The sequence below is a fragment of the Setaria italica genome, chromosome VII (genome assembly GCF_000263155.2).
Source record: "Setaria italica strain Yugu1 chromosome VII, Setaria_italica_v2.0, whole genome shotgun sequence".
Taxonomy (NCBI): Eukaryota; Viridiplantae; Streptophyta; class Magnoliopsida; order Poales; family Poaceae; genus Setaria; species Setaria italica.
In genome coordinates this window covers 14,761,773-14,774,980 of record NC_028456.1, presented here as the reverse complement: position 1 = coordinate 14,774,980, position 13,208 = coordinate 14,761,773, and the positions used below count along the sequence as shown (strand labels likewise).

General features: G+C 47.5%; 1 protein-coding gene across 3 annotated transcripts; it reads right to left on the bottom strand.

The window, feature by feature from the left end:
• Positions 1-7,064: 7,064 nt before the first annotated feature.
• On the bottom strand, positions 7,065-11,827 carry LOC101753454 (probable aldo-keto reductase 2). Of its 3 annotated transcripts, none has more exons than XM_004975227.3 (6): positions 11,589-11,827; positions 10,691-11,519; positions 8,669-9,347; positions 8,331-8,503; positions 8,142-8,244; positions 7,065-7,594 (listed from the first exon to the last, which is right to left on the bottom strand). In XM_004975227.3, exons 3-6 carry the CDS (start codon positions 9,092-9,094, stop codon positions 7,256-7,258), a joined length of 1,041 nt encoding a protein of 346 aa, XP_004975284.1. In that variant the 5' UTR covers positions 9,095-9,347; positions 10,691-11,519; positions 11,589-11,827; the 3' UTR covers positions 7,065-7,255. The 3 variants fall into 3 exon arrangements, with proteins under 3 accessions (XP_004975284.1, XP_022683963.1, XP_022683964.1); XM_022828228.1 differs by having other exon boundaries at positions 8,669-11,216; positions 11,394-11,519; XM_022828229.1 differs by having other exon boundaries at positions 11,394-11,519.
• Positions 11,828-13,208: the final 1,381 nt, after the last annotated feature.

The following is a 13,208-nucleotide window of genomic DNA, read 5'->3' as shown; positions in this document are numbered from 1 at the left end:
GAATGGGCACCCTTGGAAGGAAATCAAGTTTGAGCAATGATACTAATTTGTTCGACAAGGCACACTACACTGTTCTACAACAGTCATCCTTTGTGTCTCCGTATATCGAGCAGCACAGGCAGATGGTAGCTTCGAAAAACCCGACCAAATCCGATGCTTGGCTTACCCGTCATCACATGGAAACTTTTCCCTCCTGGTTGCGCCAACAACTTATGGGTAACTCTGAGATTCACCCACAGCTTGCCTGGTTAGCCAGGGGACCTGCTACCACAATCGTCAAATTCCAAGGCTATGAGATAAATGGTTACACATTTTACACGAGAGCCCAGGACCAGAAAAGCACGAACCAGAATAGTGGTGTCCGCATAGATGCCATGGACAGAAATAATAGCAAGGAGTCGTATTATGGTTTCATACAGGAGATATGGGAACTCGAATACGGACCGCTGTGCATCCCTCTATTTCTTTGCAATTGGGTGAAGCTAACTGCCGTCACCAAAGATCAGTACGGAATGACAATAGTAGATCTGAGCAAGATTGGATACAGTGATGACCCATTCGTACTTGCCAATGATGTGCATCAGGTGTTCTATGTGAAGGACATGTGCAGCAAACCCAAGAGGAATCCAGAAGAGACATGGGAGCCAAAGTGCCACATAGTTCTTCCAGGTAAAAGAAAAATCGTGGGAGTCGAGGATAAAACAGACCAATCAGATGATTATGATCAGTTTGATGGCATGCCTCCATTCGCCGTTGAAGTTGATCCAAGCATCCTGCTGTCCAAAGAAGAGGCTCCGTACTTACGCCGCGATCATGATCAAGGAACTTTTGTGAAGAAGAAATTTTACAACGTTGTATTGTAATGCGTTAAATGTGCATGACCTTTGTGTATTAATTGATACAATTTGTAATTTACCCTATGTATGATTTCATGTGTTATTAAATTTGTTAGGTGAAGATTTTTTAGATATACATGAACATTGTTAACCACATACTAACATGGATTTTTCTGCGCATTCAAATAATTTAATTGAATAATTTATTGATCACAGCAATGCAGTAAAATAAATATTTTACAGGCTACATGAGTTGGTATAGAAATAATGATTACTTCATACTTATTGTCAATTTACTCGTTAATTAAATATATTTTTGCATGTACAAAATCTGAGAAGGTTTTGTTTTTCATCCTGGAATGCAGTGAAAAGGTTAAATAAAATCCATTTCCAAAAAACAGGCGGGAGAAGGAAAATAGGAAAAAAGACCTTTTGTCCCGGGTGCTAACAGCAACCGGGACAAAAGGCCCCCCTTTTATCCCGGTTGCAAACGGCAACCGGGATAAAAGGGTACGTTTCGTCTCCCGCCCGAACGTACCCTTTTATCCCGGTTGGTGACGGGACCCGGGACAAAAGGCCCTTTTGTCCCGGGTGCCGTTACGAACCGGGATAAAAGGGGGGGGGGTTAAAAGCACTGTACTCCCTTCTACACCCCGCCAGTTCCACACTTAGCGCCCGTCGCCGCCCGTCCGCCTCCCTCGCCGGCCGCCGCCGTCGTCGTCCCACATTGCGCCGTCGTCGTCGCCCGTCCGCCTCCCTCGCCCGTCGCCGCCCGTCCGCCTCCCTCTCCGCCCGTCGCCGCCCGTCCGCCTCCCTCTCCGCCCGTCGCCGCCCGTCCGCCTCCCTCTCCGCCCGTCGCCGCCCGTCCGCCTCCCTCGCCGGCTGCATCGCCCCTCGTCGCCGGCTCCATCCTCATCGCCGCTCGTCGCCCCTCGCCGGCCGCCGTCGTCGTCGTCGCCTCGGCCGCCGTCGCCCCGCCGTCGTCGTCGATCTTCGTCCTCGTCGCCGCCCCGGCCGCCGCTGTCCGGCCCGCACGCCGCCCGGCCGCCGCCGTCCCGCCGTCACGCCGCCCCGGCCGCCGCCGTCCCGCCGCCCCGGCCGCCGCCCCGGCCGCCGCCCCGCGCGCGAGAGGTCTGCCGCGCCGGCCGGTGCGCCGGGAGAGCTGGCGGTTTTCTTTTTTTAATTTTTAATTTTTAATGGAATTGTAATTTTGTTAAGTTAGATTTTTAGATTTCTAGTTAGTTTGTTAAGTTAGATTTTTAGATTTGTTGTTAGGTTGTTAACTACCGTCCCGCCGTCGTGATCGCCGCCGTCCCGCCGAGTAGCTACCCCGCCGTCGTGATCGCCGCCGTCCCGCCGAGTAGCTACCCCGCCGTCGTGATGGCCGCCGTCCCGCCGAGTAGCTACCGTGAGAGTCGCCTTGTAGCCGTCGTGATCGCCGCCGAGTAGTCGACGTGATCGCCGCCGTCCTGCCGCCCATCACAACGTAGTAGCTTAGGCACCGCCCGTGGTTCCGGTGAACCGCCTCCGCCGCCCTGACCGCCGCCGTCCCGCCTTCGCCGCCCTTATCGCCGTCGTAGAAATTCGTAGAAATTCGTCAAAATTCGTAGAAATTCGTAGAAATTCGTAGAAATTCATAGAAATTTGTATAAATTCATAGAAATTCATAGAAATTTGTATAAATTCATAGAAATTCATAGAAATTCATAGAAATTCATAGAAATTCATAGAAATTAATAGAAATTTATAGAAATTCATAGAAATTCATAGAAATTTGTATAAATTCATAGAAATTTGTATAAAGATTCCGGACTTTGTACGATTCATGTTATTTTATGATTTCTTTATATACATGTATGATTCCGAACTGTGATTATATACAAATTTGTATTAAGACGATTTGTATGACTGTCATGTATGATTCGATGTATGTTTGCAGCAATAGTTGAAATGGCAGACGATGAGACCGCAAGGTATATCATGGAGCAGATAATCGCTGGTGATGGTAGTGGCGACAACGTTCCACTATCATACACGGATGAAGAGGGCACCCAGGCGGACATGTTCCTCAACATGTCTGCCGATGTGAATGAAGAGCAACAGCCGCAGCAACAACTTGCCGTGGCGGAAGGTTCCGGCGAGGTATATACAACCATTCTTGTATTGTTTCACGCCACCGCTACTAGTACGTACTAATTAACGAATCTTAAACTGTTAGCCCTCCGGATCGACACAAGGGCAGAAGACCCGAGGTCGTACAAAGGTGATGGAAGGGAGGCTTGTCATCACCGAAGTTACAGATGAGGGCAGGCCGGTTGCTCCCGAGAAAGTCGCAAAGAAGTATGTTAGTCAAATCGGGGCAATCGTCCGGGACAACGTGCCTATCAGCATCAGAGAATGGAAGGGCAGAAGCGATAATCCGTACGCCCTTCCAGAGACAGAAAAGAATATGCTGTGGGAAGACGTGAAGAGGCATTTCACATTCCCCGAAGATTATAGCGAGAAGGATGTCAAAGCCTGGACACTTAAGAAGATGGCTACTCAATTCCAGACATTCAAGAAGATGCTGGACACCCACTACATCAAGAAGGGCAAAACTCCAGACTTCAATGCGTGGCCCAAGTTGAGGGACCACTGGGATGCATTTGTTGAATACAAGAGGAGTGAAGAAGGTGTGAAAAAGATCACGACCAACGTTGCAAATGCTAGTCAGAAGGGCTACCACCATCATTTGGGGCGAGGTGGGTATGGCTCAGCAATTCCCAAGTGGAGAAAGATGGAACAAGATCTGATCGAACGGGGAATCATACCTGCAACTATTGAATGGCCCGAACGATCAAAGAACTGGTACTACGCTCATGGAGGCTCCCTAAGCCAAGAGGATGGGACGCTGATTTTCAATGACAGAATACGTGAGAAGGCCGAACATCTCATGAAGAACATTGAAGATTCCAAGGCTGGGAGGTTCAGGGTGGACCGAGAAAATGATGAGCTCACATTGGCCCTCGGTAATCCAGAGCACCCAGGACGTTGCCGGGGCTTCGGGGTGGTTCCGTGGAAGTTCGCTTTCCGAGGCGACAGCGCCTCTTACAGAAGCCGGAAGCGAAGAAAGGAACAGATCGAGGAGAGCTGGCGGCAGATGCTAGAACAACGAATGATGGATGAAATCAATCGGCGGGTGGCCGACGCAGTTGCGGAGTTGGCGCAATCTGGAGCAGTGCCGAATCCTCACACCGCCAGCCCTTCTCAACGCCTCGGGAGCAGTTGTGCTTCTACAGGGGTCCCCGATGCGCAGACGCCCAGGTTACCCGTGGAGGAGCAACGGTTCCCCGTGGATGCCATCACGCAACGGACCTCATGTGAGCTGCATGCACCGGTCGGCAACCTCACTATTAAGGTATACTTATACATAATATTTATGCAATCTTGTCAATTGATCCAGGCCTCGAGATCGGAGTTCAACTTGTTTACTTCTGCTATATGTACAGGTAGCGTACGGGAGTGCGTTACCAACGCTGGCAGGGCAGAGCAGTCATGGCATGGACATTCCAACAGGCTACGCCAGCGTCTGTGTCGAGCAAATAGTAGATGCCCAGTATGAAGGTCTAGAGCTCGACTTCCCGGGAGGCGACGGGGAAAAGACATTGGCAGATGCGCTTCATGGGATCATTCTATGGAAGAAACGCTACATCATTATTTCCCGCACGGAGCCATCTCCTCAGACCTCAAGACCGCTCCCCGTAGATCCCGAGCAGCGATCTTCTCCTCATACCTCGAGACCGGCATCTCCTGCTCCAGGACCGTCGCTTCCATCTATATCAAGGTCTCCATCTCCACCACATCCTGGTGCTGGGAGCGACGACGACAATAACAACACCCCTCCCCGATCACCGTCGCCGGCACCAAGAGCGGCCCCCTCGAAGGAACCTGCAGCACCACTCAAGAAGTCACGAGCACCGCCTCCCAAGCAAAGACAGGCTCGAAAGAAGAAAACAAAGGTCGACCCTGAAGTGGCTCACAAGGAACGCTTTGAGGCAATGTCTCATGCGGAACAGTGGGCAGAAATCCAACGAGAGGCCAGTGAGTGGTTTAAGAAACAAGCCGAATTAAAAAAGGCAAGGGAGATGGAGCCACCGCCAGTAAGTCGGCGGGATTTAAACTTCTTTATCAGGATGGAGGAAGGAGCCAAGAAAAGGATACCACTCTTGACAAACTATGAACGGGCTCTAGTAAAGGCTGATGAAAAGGATAAAAGAAAAGGAAAATCATCCTCCAGCAGTTCAGTCCCCGACCTCAGCCATTTGTCAAAGAAAGATGCTCAACGGGTAAAAGCAATGCCCTTGGATCAACAAGCAAATATATTGAAGTTCATGGAAGAAACAGGTCTGGGACTTGATGAATGCATAGGGCAAGTCGAGACGCCAACTGCACCGCCCCCTGAGCCGAGATGGCCTTATCAGCTAGGCAAGCCTCTAGTGAAGCCGGCAATGGTACGGAAGCTGTCAACAAAGATGTACGAATTCCATCAATGGTACATGACGGCATCCGCCAAATCGAGGGAGATGATCGGCATGAAGGTAAAACCGATAGATTTTCACGGTGAAGGGGAGAAAGTGCTGTGGCTAAACTTCGAGGATATATACGAAGTGTACCATCATGATGCCCTGGACGTCTCTCTGATCAGCGCTTGGATTCTGTAAGTGTCCGTTTATTATCTCTACATGTAAATTTTGGCGTGCGTCACCGTACTAACTTCATCTTCCATTTCATGTAGGATGCTAATTCAGACATGCCGCCGAGAGGCGTACCTACATATAGGCTTCATGGATCCATCTGTAGTTAACCAACGACAGATACAATTAGCGCCGGAAAAAACCTTTGCCGAAATATACAATTTCCTACACAAACAAACATTCAAGGATTTCATACTACTTCCATACAACTTCAAGTAAGTGTGTGTATACCGTCTACTTTCGATGTCTTTTTCCTTATCTCTACATGTTAGTTAGCTCTAATATGCATGAACATTTTACGCACGCAGCTTCCACTGGATCCTTATTATAATTGAGCCTGAAAGAAGCCACGTCACTGTCTTTGATTCGTTACGGAAAGATCCGGTGGACTACCAAGAATTGCAAGACATGCTGGCCTTGTAATAATTCTGGACCTTTATCTCTATGCAAAAATTTATTTCCTAAATTTTATCCCTGTTACACTATGTCATTCATTATTCTAATCCGCAGCGTATGGAAACAATTCATAAGGACACACAAAGGTCCATTCAAAGAAGATCTTACATGGAACACAGACTTCCCGGTACGTATGAAGTCTGCACATTTATTACATTGTATAACACGAATATTTCATAACTTATTTTTTTTCCGCACCGAAGTGCTTAAGACAGGAACCCGGGAATAACCTATGTGGCTACTACATCTGTGAGCACATGCACGGTTTTTTGGGACCCAAGGGACCGAATATGACGCCGCACAACTTAAAAGTACGTAAAATAAATATATTACTAGTTAATTATTTTCTAGCTCCTTATATGTATTTGTTCATGTAACATTCACAAATTTCCAAATTATAGATGTTAAATATTCAACAAGGACTCTTGAAGGAAGAAAGAGTAGCGGCAATATGTGAAGGTCTCATTGGATTCATAATGGACGAGGTGGTAAATCCAAGAGGAGAATTTTATTACGATGGACGACAATTAGACACTCCTCTCAGCAACACCACGACGGGCGGAAGATCGTAGGAAGATACTTTGATTTATTTGTATATATGATCGATTTGTACTAATTAAGCTAGTTGAATTGTGTATATGAATTGTGTATAAGGATTGTGTATATATATAGTAGTTGTATAATTACAAATCCCATTCGTTTAAATACTAGTTGATTTAATTCATTCTAAAAAAATCTCAACTACAAGGTTAACAAATTAAAAGGGCCGCGGTACTACTATACGTATACGTGATGCATGCATGAAAAATTCAGACGTCACCAGTGCCATGCAAGCGCAATTTAGTCCCGGTTGGAATTGAGCCGGGACTAAAGGGGGTCCTTTACTCCCGGTTAAAATACCCGGGACTAAAGACCCCCCCCCCCTTTTGTCCCGGTTGGTTTATCCCGGATGGATATCCGAGAGATATGACCCTTACCAACCGGGACTAATGCTCAGTTTTCTACCAGTGGTAGTTGTTCAACATAATGCTCACAATCCTAAAAAAACATAATGCTCTCACACTTTTCATGATTACACAACTTTATTTACTCCTATTATGAGTAAGCATAAGCAACAAGGCAAGGAGATCTAAAGGATGTGATTGCAATGCAAACCTAATCAGGGTTTTCTTATTCATGCCAACTATTTGGAACCGGGACACAAGGCTGATTTGAAGATACCAAAATTTGCTACTCAGATTTCCAAGAGGACAACGGAGGCGTCTCACAATACTTCCAGGTACTGGCCATCTGAGGATACCGGTCACCCTGGACATCGCCAGCAGCAACGTAGGACTCAAGTTCGGCCATCTCCTGTGGTGTGAGCTTCACGGACAGTGCTCCAACATTCTGGTTGAAATTCTCAATTTTTGTTGTGCCAGGTATGGGGCAAACGTCACTTCCCTGATGATGAACCCATGCCAATGCAAGTTGTGATGGTGTGCATCCTTTTCTTGTGGCCATTGCATTAACGCGCTCGAATATCTGGGCATTCTTGTCAAGATTCTCTGGCCGAAATCTAGGAAAATTCTGTGAAACAATGAAGTTCTCATTAAATAGAGGCAATTGAAGCAATCATTATATACAGAAAGTAAGAAGCATAGTCCATCAAAAACAAAATGCTCTACAGCAATCAGGGGCGGACCTACAGATTAGCTAAGAGGGGGGCTGATCTAAGCTTAGTAGAAGGTCAAGTGCTTTGCATCATTAATATTTGTATTTTTTTCTTGAACCTCTATTGATTTTTTGGCCTTGGACCCGGGCTGCAGCCTGGACAGCCCGGGTCCTAGGTCCGCCACTGACAGCAATGCAAAATAGAAATTCCACAACAAGGGTAAGTGCAATATGTAGTGATAATCTTGGCAATGTCAGGAATACAGTAATTTTGCATGGTAATACCTCCAAAATTTTATATTAATTTTCTCCAAAAGTTTTAAGAGACATTAGAACTGAAGGATACCGATAAAATGTCCTAAAAGTATTGATAATTACCAATCAGTGGTAACAGATGAATTAAAACAAAGTCCTATCTAACACGTGTGTAAGCAAATTTCTGCGGTGGCACTCATGAATTCACCTTCCTTGCGTCCTGCTCTGATAGTGAGTCAATCAGTTTTGCCCCACCAGATAAGAACCCTCTGCCTAGTGGACTGTAAGCCACGATCCCAATTCCAAGTTCTCTGAAATTATCGCACCAAAGAGATCAAATTCAGAAAATAAAGCTTCTTTACTTTTTGACTGGACAACTGTACTGTCCATAAAATACCTGCAGGTAGGAATTATATCTTCTTCGACATCTCTAGACCAAATTGACCACTCCAGCTGAACCGCGCTGATAGGATGCACCCCATGAGCTCTCCTTATTGTCGATGCAGATGCTTCAGATAGCCCAATGTACTTTATCTTTCCTTCCTCCACTAGCTTCTTGAGCTCACCCATCTAGCAGCACGAAGCAAACTTGATCAGTAATCTTGAAAAAATGGTAGACGTACATATGGTTACGGATTCTAAAAGCAATGCAGTTTGTGTCAATAACAGCAACTTGATATCGGTAAAGCATGTGAGTAGAAAACAGAGCAGGATACAACTGCCGAAAGGACTCACCGTGACCTCGATGGGCACCGTGGTGTCAATGCGGAGCTGGTAGTAGAGGTCGATGCAGCCGACGCCGAGCCGCCGGAGGCTGCCCTCGCACGCCGCCCGCACGTACGCCGGGTCGCCGCGAACCTCCCACCCGCCACCGGACGAGATGCCGAACTTGGTGGCGAGCTGCAGCTTCTCCCTCACACCACCCTGCAGAGCCTTGCCGAGTAGGAGCTCGTTGGTGTGCGGGCCGTAGAAGTCGGCGGTGTCGAGGAAGGTGATGCCGGCGGCGATGGCGTGATGGATGAGCTCGATCATATCGGGCTCGGGCTTGGGCGGGCCGTAGAAGGCGGACATGCCCATGCAGCCCAGGCCCTGCGCCGAGACCTCAAGCCCCTGCGACCCCAGCTTCATGCGCCGGACCACCGTCACCGGTGCAGCAGCCATGGCCGGCCGGGGCAAGCTCTCCACTGTTCTTGGTAATGGCGGCCGTTGGCAGGACTGGTCGATCGCTTGCTTGCTCAGTCGCTGGAGGCTCGAGGCCAGGTGGCTTGCAGAGAGATAGGTGCCACGGCTTTTATAGAGCAGAGTGTGAGTGTGAGTGCCGTACTGCCGTGTGGGTATTTACGCTGACGTCACTGCTTATGTTAGAGCTTTCGTAGAGTGGATGTCACGAGTCAAAATGACGGTAGCACTTGTCCTGCCGGTTCAATTCACACATGTGCCCAAATTGAGGGATCATAGGCGTTATTTTATATATATGCTTGTTAACTTTCGAGCATAATACATGGTTTAAGTAGATTTGGAGGTTTATAGGATCATAGGAAACCTATTCTTGTCGCTTAATTTGACCTGACTGGCTGCGTGGGCTTAGGACACGTTTGGATGGACTAAAACTAAAGTTTAGCTCTGACTAATTAGACTTATAGTTGGCTAAATTAGCCATGTCTTATTTGGAGCCAGACCTAATTTTTAACTTGTTTATTGAAAAAGGTCCATTATATCCTTGGGGTGTTGGAGAGAAAATGGTAAGATTTTAGTGAGAGCGTATTTTTGCCTTTTGCCATTCTTGTCTAAAATTAGCCCCCATCAGCTGAGTTTGGAGGGCTAATAAACTAAAGTTTAGTTGGAGGTTGACTAATTTTTAGCCTACATTTAATCCCACCGTTTGAATCGTTATGGACTAATTTTTAGCCAACCAAAGTTTACCTCCGGATCCAAATGGTACCTTAATAGGTGTGGGGTTTATAAACGTGGAACGGCTTTGTCCTTTCTTAATTTTGAAATACCCATGAAATTTGAAACTTGCTTGTAAGAAACAATCTTTTAATTGATCACACCTCTTATATTTCAATCACTTAAAATCTAGGAGAGCACATAGCGGTTCAGGGAGGGGTGCTAGCAGGGAGGCGATTTAAGTGCCACCGAGCTTAGAAAGGGAGGGAGCTGAGGCAGCGAATACGCCATTAGCCATACAGGCCGTGTTAGATCGTCAGATGAGAAGGCCAAGGGCAGGGGTGACGGTGGCGACCACTGGGTTAGTGTGGCATGCGCAACCTGAGTAGCCGGGATAACACCGAGAATAGAGGAGGCAGGCTGGAGGGTAGGGCCAAGGGAGTCCGTGGAGAAGAAGAAAACAGAGGAAAAGAAGATGAACAATCACCGCCTGAACAAGAAGTACATGAGCCATGTGATGTTGATCCAAGAGCTTAGATTTGTTAGAAAAAATAAAAAAAATGAGCCTCTTCCAATTTGATTAATCAAATTTGAAAAACGCGCCCAAAATAACTTAGTCCCTAAAGGGCGTGATTGGTATCGAACCAGTCTCCCCTAGCCTAGCTATCCTTCTTTGTTTGTGAACCTGTCGAGTTTAGACAGGTTACATAGATCCAAATATATGTAGTTGTGAGCTAAATTAGTTTGCTGGGGCACTATGGGGTTGTTTGATTCAGCTTCTCCTATTCTTGAGGCAGCTTGATAGTATGAGAATCCACTGCCTCAAGAATTGCTACCTCAAGAATCAAGGTGTTTGATTCAGCTTACCAGGGAATCGCTTGTAGCCACGGCGGCGACGGATCTGACAGCGGATGTGGGAGCAGCGCTTGCGGTCACCGGAGCCAAGGAGGCTAAAGATGAGGGCAAGGAGCTCCTCGGGGAGGTCGGCGGTGCAGTCCTCCCCGGTGGCCTCAGCAATGGAGGTGAGGAGCGGCGGCACGGGGAGGGTCGGCGAAGGGGAAGGCGGTAGGGGCGGGGGCTTGCGGCGGCGAAGGGTGGGGCCCATGGGGGGTGGCGACGGATCTGCTGAGGATGCGAAGGAAGAGAGCGCGGCGGGATGCAGAAGGGAGGAACAGAGCGCGGCATTGGGAGCGATTTTGGGGCCAGCAACCCCTTGGCCCGATTCTCGCTTCACGTTGGGAGGCCGCTACCTTGAGAATCGCTGCCCTAGAGAATTGCTGCCCCTGGAAGCGGACGAGAATCGCGCCGGTTGATGAAGTTTGCTTGATTATTTTAGCAGGAATCGGCTAGAATCGGAATCAAACACCCCCTATGGGTCAAGAGGTTCGGTTGCCTGCATGAGAAACAAACGGTATATCTAGAGAGACAAAGTGGAGCAAAAGTAACATGAAACATTCTCTTTCAATACTTTGAAAACCACTACTCTTTTTTTAAAAAACAAGTGGAATATCTTTGCCCTTTGAAAAAAAAAAACTTCACGTTTGGAAATCAAACCACCCATGAAACTCACTTGAAAATTGAAGTTTTCAGTGATGACGATACTCGGAACTCCTTGGAGAGCTTGGTTGAGACTCGAAGCAGTGGAAGAACGGCATAGCAGAGCGAGGCGAGCGAGTGGCAGAGGTGCCGCCGGTTTCTATGGTGGGAGAAAAGTCGTGAGGTGGTGCCAACAAGGCAACAACGAGGGTGTCAAAGAATACACGACCTGGTAACATCGGAGTTGTGAGCCAAAGGAGGCGAGTCAGCGGTGGGAGCTTCGTCCGAGGAAGAGCACAGGTCCACGACGAGCTCGATCTTGACTGCTGGAACACCATGCGCATGCATCAAGATGCTAAGAGACGAAGAGAGAGGGTACAGCCTTGGCGAAAAAGATCTCAGAGTCACACAAGTCTTATGACCTTAACAACCCAAAGCTGTACTCTCTCTCTTCTTCCGTTAGCCTTGACGATCTCTCACTGAATGAACGATTAGTCCCGGATCCCTCACTGGCTTTATACAGCAGGCCAGCAGGCCACGCATCAGCAAGACGACACGAGATGCCATCACATCATATCATCACTCGCATGCCAGCTCCACTAAGCTGGCGTGCAGTAGGCCATAGCCATTAGCTACCTGTAGACTGTTGACGTAGCCCATCCCATCCCGTTTTTAGCAAAAGACTACTCCCTCTCCTGCAACCGCGGCCGTCCAAAATGGCCGGCCGGCCGCCCTGCTTTCTCGATTTGGAATCATCTTCGCACTCCATGCAGCGCCGTAGATTTTTGACCCCCATCGCCTCTCTCCTACCCGGCAGCACATGCCAAACCTAACCTAGCATAACCTAGCTTGGCAACCAAAGCATCTGCAAGTACATGAACCATAAGGAGTAAGTTCAAGGATCCAGGAAGGGGGCAGAGATGGCTGCAAATGGGATCCGCCTCACTCACCATGGCTCATTCCCAATCATGCTCCTATTCTACCTCATCAAAAAAAATTTTAAAAAATAACATGCTCCTATAGATAAGTTGGCTATAGATACGCCCACTGTTACTAGTCAACGATGCCCATGCCACTTCTCCGGGCTACCCAAACCAAAGATAAAAGGTATTCTCTTTATCTTCTCTCTCAAACAAGAGTTTTCGTTATCCCGCTCGTACACAGATCGAGCACGAGGACGACGACGAGCAACCGTTTGTGTATGATTCGCAACGAGGGTACACACCTTTGGTTGATTACTAATGACTAGTGAGAATATAATACAGTTTCATTCATGGACTAAAATCCTAGCGTTCGCAAGCCACAAAAGTATCATGAATTTTCATATTATCATAAACTCTAGAAACTAAACTTGAAAATGAGCATTTCTATTGTGGGATGACAGTAACCAGGCCCGATTTATAGTGACGAAGGAATAGTAAACACATACCAAATAAAGTTTGCTTTACTAGATAGCTTTTTATTTTTGCGTGCGTTTTTCTAGCATGTGTGGGAGCCCCTATGCCCCTTCTATGATTTTTTAGAATAGACGAAGGAGAGGAAGAAGAAGAGAAAGAGGAAGGAGAGGTGAAGGAAGGAGGAGGCTCGTAAGTCAGCAACTTTAACAAGATGACAACCAAAATTTTGATTTATTCCTTAAAAAAAAAGGTAAACATACATATGATGATGTGAACCATAGTTTGCCCACAATCATCTGTACATCATGCACCACCTCCCAAAACTACAGGCGACGACCACTCTCCCCCACTTTATTATCTTTGCCGTTGGCTTCTACTCATCCACAAGCTGAACCGCTTGTCTGGAGAGCCACCGTCGTTTAATATATTTCTGTTCTTTTTTCTAAAAAAAC

Excerpts from the sequence above, each read along its gene's own strand:
- LOC101753454 (XM_004975227.3), bottom strand. The coding sequence starts at position 9,094 with ATGGCTGCTGCACCGGTGACGGTGGTCCGGCGCATGAAGCTGGGGTCG. Across the intron at positions 8,504-8,668 it reads CGGTGCCCATCGAGGTCACG|ATGGGTGAGCTCAAGAAGCT; the intron begins GTGAGTCCTTTC and ends TCGTGCTGCTAG. Across the intron at positions 7,595-8,141 it reads CAGAGCAGGACGCAAGGAAG|AATTTTCCTAGATTTCGGCC; the intron begins GTGAATTCATGA and ends ATTGTTTCACAG.